Raw genomic sequence first — 3,374 nt, forward strand, 5'->3', positions numbered from 1 at the left:
CCTATCCCATGGCTTTAGTCCAAGCTCTTGTCAATTCGCTCCTCTTTGGCAAAAACCCTAGCCGACCTTAAACTACACACTCTAAGCAACATATTAAGTCTAGAGAATGTCAGTCAATTTTGAGTGTTTAACACTTTTAAAGCTTAAAAGTCAAAGCTTAGTGTGTGATTTAAGTCGTCGGCAAGTAGCCACACAAGAAAGTTGCACATTTTTGTAGGTTCAAATTATTTATAGTTTTACATTTTTTTTTTTTTGATTAAGTGAAAAACAAGTTTTGAAGGGACCTGAAACCCTTTACAAATCAAACAAGGGATAGAACTTGACTGCTCAACAAAGAGGAGAGAGCCACAACCAAAAAATAGAGTCTGCCCTGAAAGACAACAGGCAACCCAACCTAAAAAGGCCAGAAAAACTAGCCCAAACAACCCACAACAAGGGCCCTCAAGATTTACAACTGGCCTTGTGGGAACGAAGAGTTAGATCAAAAGAAAGCTTGGACGTATTTGAATGCTTCCCCTTTACAGTAATCTATCCCTCTTCAACTAATTTCATACTAATAATAATTATATAATGATTTTTAATATGAAATTATTATTATTATATTATTATATTTCTATATTTCTATTGAACTCTTGATCAAAGGCAAAAATCTATTAAGACTAGATTATTATTATATTATCCTATCATTATATTTTTATTTTATATTTGTTCTTATCCTTATGCTTGAAAAAAAATGGATTTTATGTAAGGTATACTTTTAATCCCCACAATTAGTAATATTATTTTTAATTTATTATTATACCACTATTTTATTATATTATGTATTTAAAATAATGCTTCTAATTTTTATTAAAGGACATTTTTTTGCATGCATATATGAATGTAATATGCCTCAATGTGATTATTTACATTATTATAAATAAAAAATTTATAATTTTTTTTTTTTATATATATATATATATAATTAAAACAAATTTCATGCAATTATGATAATAGAAATTCATGTTCATGGTTCTCCTTATTAAAACAAAATTTTAAAGTTTCCATGGATAACCTTTGCAGCATATTATATGCAACTGTAAATAAAATCATAATCAAGTTTAAAGAAGTTGAGGAATATCTCTGGTTAGAAATACATTAGAAATGAATTGATATGCCTTCTGAGTAAGGTGGACGGAATCAAAGAATAGATATGTGGAAGCATCAGGGCATGTGAAGGGAGTGAATTCATTGCACAAGAAGCCAACTTCTATCCTGCCTGTCCCACAGCAACCCTTATCAATCACCTCCAAATCTGACATGCAATATAACATTACAAGATTAGACATGATTCTACCCATATTTTAATATAGAATATAGAAAAACATTTGTATTGTTATCAATCAAGAGAATGTAAAATACCGTATTTGCTAGGATTTGCAATGAAGTCGGAAATCAGACTGTGGTAATCGAGAGAAATAATTTGAAGGCTAGGAAAACCAGGTCTGAGTCCTTCAATCATGGCATTTATTCCTGAATTGAATCCATCTGCAGCCTGGTTTACCTCCTGGTCACATGCTCCCTTGTTCCGAAGGCTTGTAACAGTTCTCTCTGTTGGCAGACATCCCAATGGTGGAACATTAATCAAAGCAATTTTAGTGGCACCCAGATTGTATAATTCCTGCAAGATTCAGACCCACAAATCAGAATTCACTGCAATTATTATTTGACACTACAAAATTCAAAGAGTAGAGACAAGTTATAACCATGCCTTGATATAATCTGTGTATGTATTCAAGAGTAAATCTGTATACTCTTGAACAGTGAATTGAAGTCGACGAGGTGAGACTAAGAAGTAGTTGACAATGAAGTCATTGGTGCCTATTGAAAAGAAAAATATTGCATTTCTGATTATGGTGGCGGCCTCTTCTTCTCCCACCAATCCTGCTATTTTATTTCTATACTCTTTAAAATACTCTATTTGTTTCCAAACTGGTATCACATTCTGCATTCATGTATACAAATGAATCTTATAAGAATGTACTAGGAAAAAGCTAACAAGATACACACATTAGCTGCAGATGATCCATTGCACTAGAAATGTATTAAGGTCCTGTGAAAAGTTTCACAAGATTATATGTAATGTCTGCCTACCAATATATGGGCAGTGAGATTGTCTAGGCCTGTGCCAGAAGATGAAAAACAGGCACCAGTTAGCAAGTCTTGGGCCTTGAGGGTTGGGTCCAAATATGGAGGCAATAGTTCCTTAATTCCAAGTCCTTCAGCTGTGATGAAATGGCAGAATTATAAATATCATGAGATTTGAAAATGGGTGAAGGAAAAACAATCCAAACCAAACAAACAACAATCGTGCAATCAATAATAGTGAATTCTACTTTAAAAACTGTAAGACCAAATTGTTTCTCTTCTCCAAGACAATGTCAGCGTCATCGATCACATTCAAATGTTTATCCAATATTTAAATTTAAGAAAAAATAATATAAACTTAACTAAAACATACCAACAAACATAGAATAGCAACATAAAATAGCTACAACTTTCAAATTTATTGGCAAAATTATAAGAAAAAGCATGGTGGTATGGCACATCTAAGTTACCAAAGTAGTCAGACATGAGCTTTCCATTTGATACCCTTCCTGTGGGAATGTGATCTTTGAAATCTCTTCCATATGGGGGAAAATTTCCTGTACTTGTCGTACCAATAAAACCATTATTCCCTGTATCTCCATAGGAGTCTCCAAACAAAAATATAGCAGGCACTTTCTGTCCTCCGACTAATAAAATGTATTCACATTTCTGAGCTATTATGATGATCAAACTTAAAAATAGAGAACTCAAGACAGGAGATTCCGCTCTTGACTTCATTACTACTTTAATTTAACTCCTTTTGAGGTAAACTATCAGTTCAATGGAAGCCCTGAAAGATGAACAATCCGTGAACAGTAGTATAAAATTTCAACTCACAAGGCTTCATTTTGTATGCTTTGTCATTTAACAGCGTGGTGGAAATTAATAGTGGAGTGGGTGACAAATTTAAGTGAGCACGGAGGAGGTTGTGGACATGGATGCTCCACGTAGATATCAAAATGTGGGTCATGAATCTTTGTGTGTGCAGGCCACAACAACTAATTTGGGTGAAGTATTATTTTGACCGATATAAATTTTGCACCGAGAGAATCTCTACCAATATGAATATAAACCATTGAAGTGACAGAAAGTCTTTCTTAAATTGGATGGAGATTGCAGTTGGGCCTTTATTAGTCACTCATCCACCTCTTCGTTCGTTGGATTTCATAACTTTAATAATACCAAATATCACTCTCACTCACATTCTCACAATTCCTTTTCAACCATTATATATATATATATATATA

At 33.3% G+C, this 3,374-nt stretch overlaps 1 protein-coding gene across 1 annotated transcript; it reads right to left on the minus strand.

Annotated features, from left to right (window-relative positions):
- Positions 1–974: 974 nt before the first annotated feature.
- On the minus strand, positions 975–2,957 carry LOC131050294 (GDSL esterase/lipase At2g42990). Its single transcript, XM_057984496.2, has 5 exons — positions 2,598–2,957; positions 2,134–2,264; positions 1,751–1,984; positions 1,402–1,660; positions 975–1,294 (listed from the first exon to the last, which is right to left on the minus strand). Exons 1-5 carry the CDS (start codon positions 2,863–2,865, stop codon positions 1,101–1,103), a joined length of 1,086 nt encoding a protein of 361 aa, XP_057840479.2. The 5' UTR covers positions 2,866–2,957; the 3' UTR covers positions 975–1,100.
- Between the last annotated feature and the right edge of the window lie 417 nt (positions 2,958–3,374).

Source organism: Cryptomeria japonica, chromosome 1 (genome assembly GCF_030272615.1).
Source record: "Cryptomeria japonica chromosome 1, Sugi_1.0, whole genome shotgun sequence".
NCBI classification, from domain to species: Eukaryota; Viridiplantae; Streptophyta; class Pinopsida; order Cupressales; family Cupressaceae; genus Cryptomeria; species Cryptomeria japonica.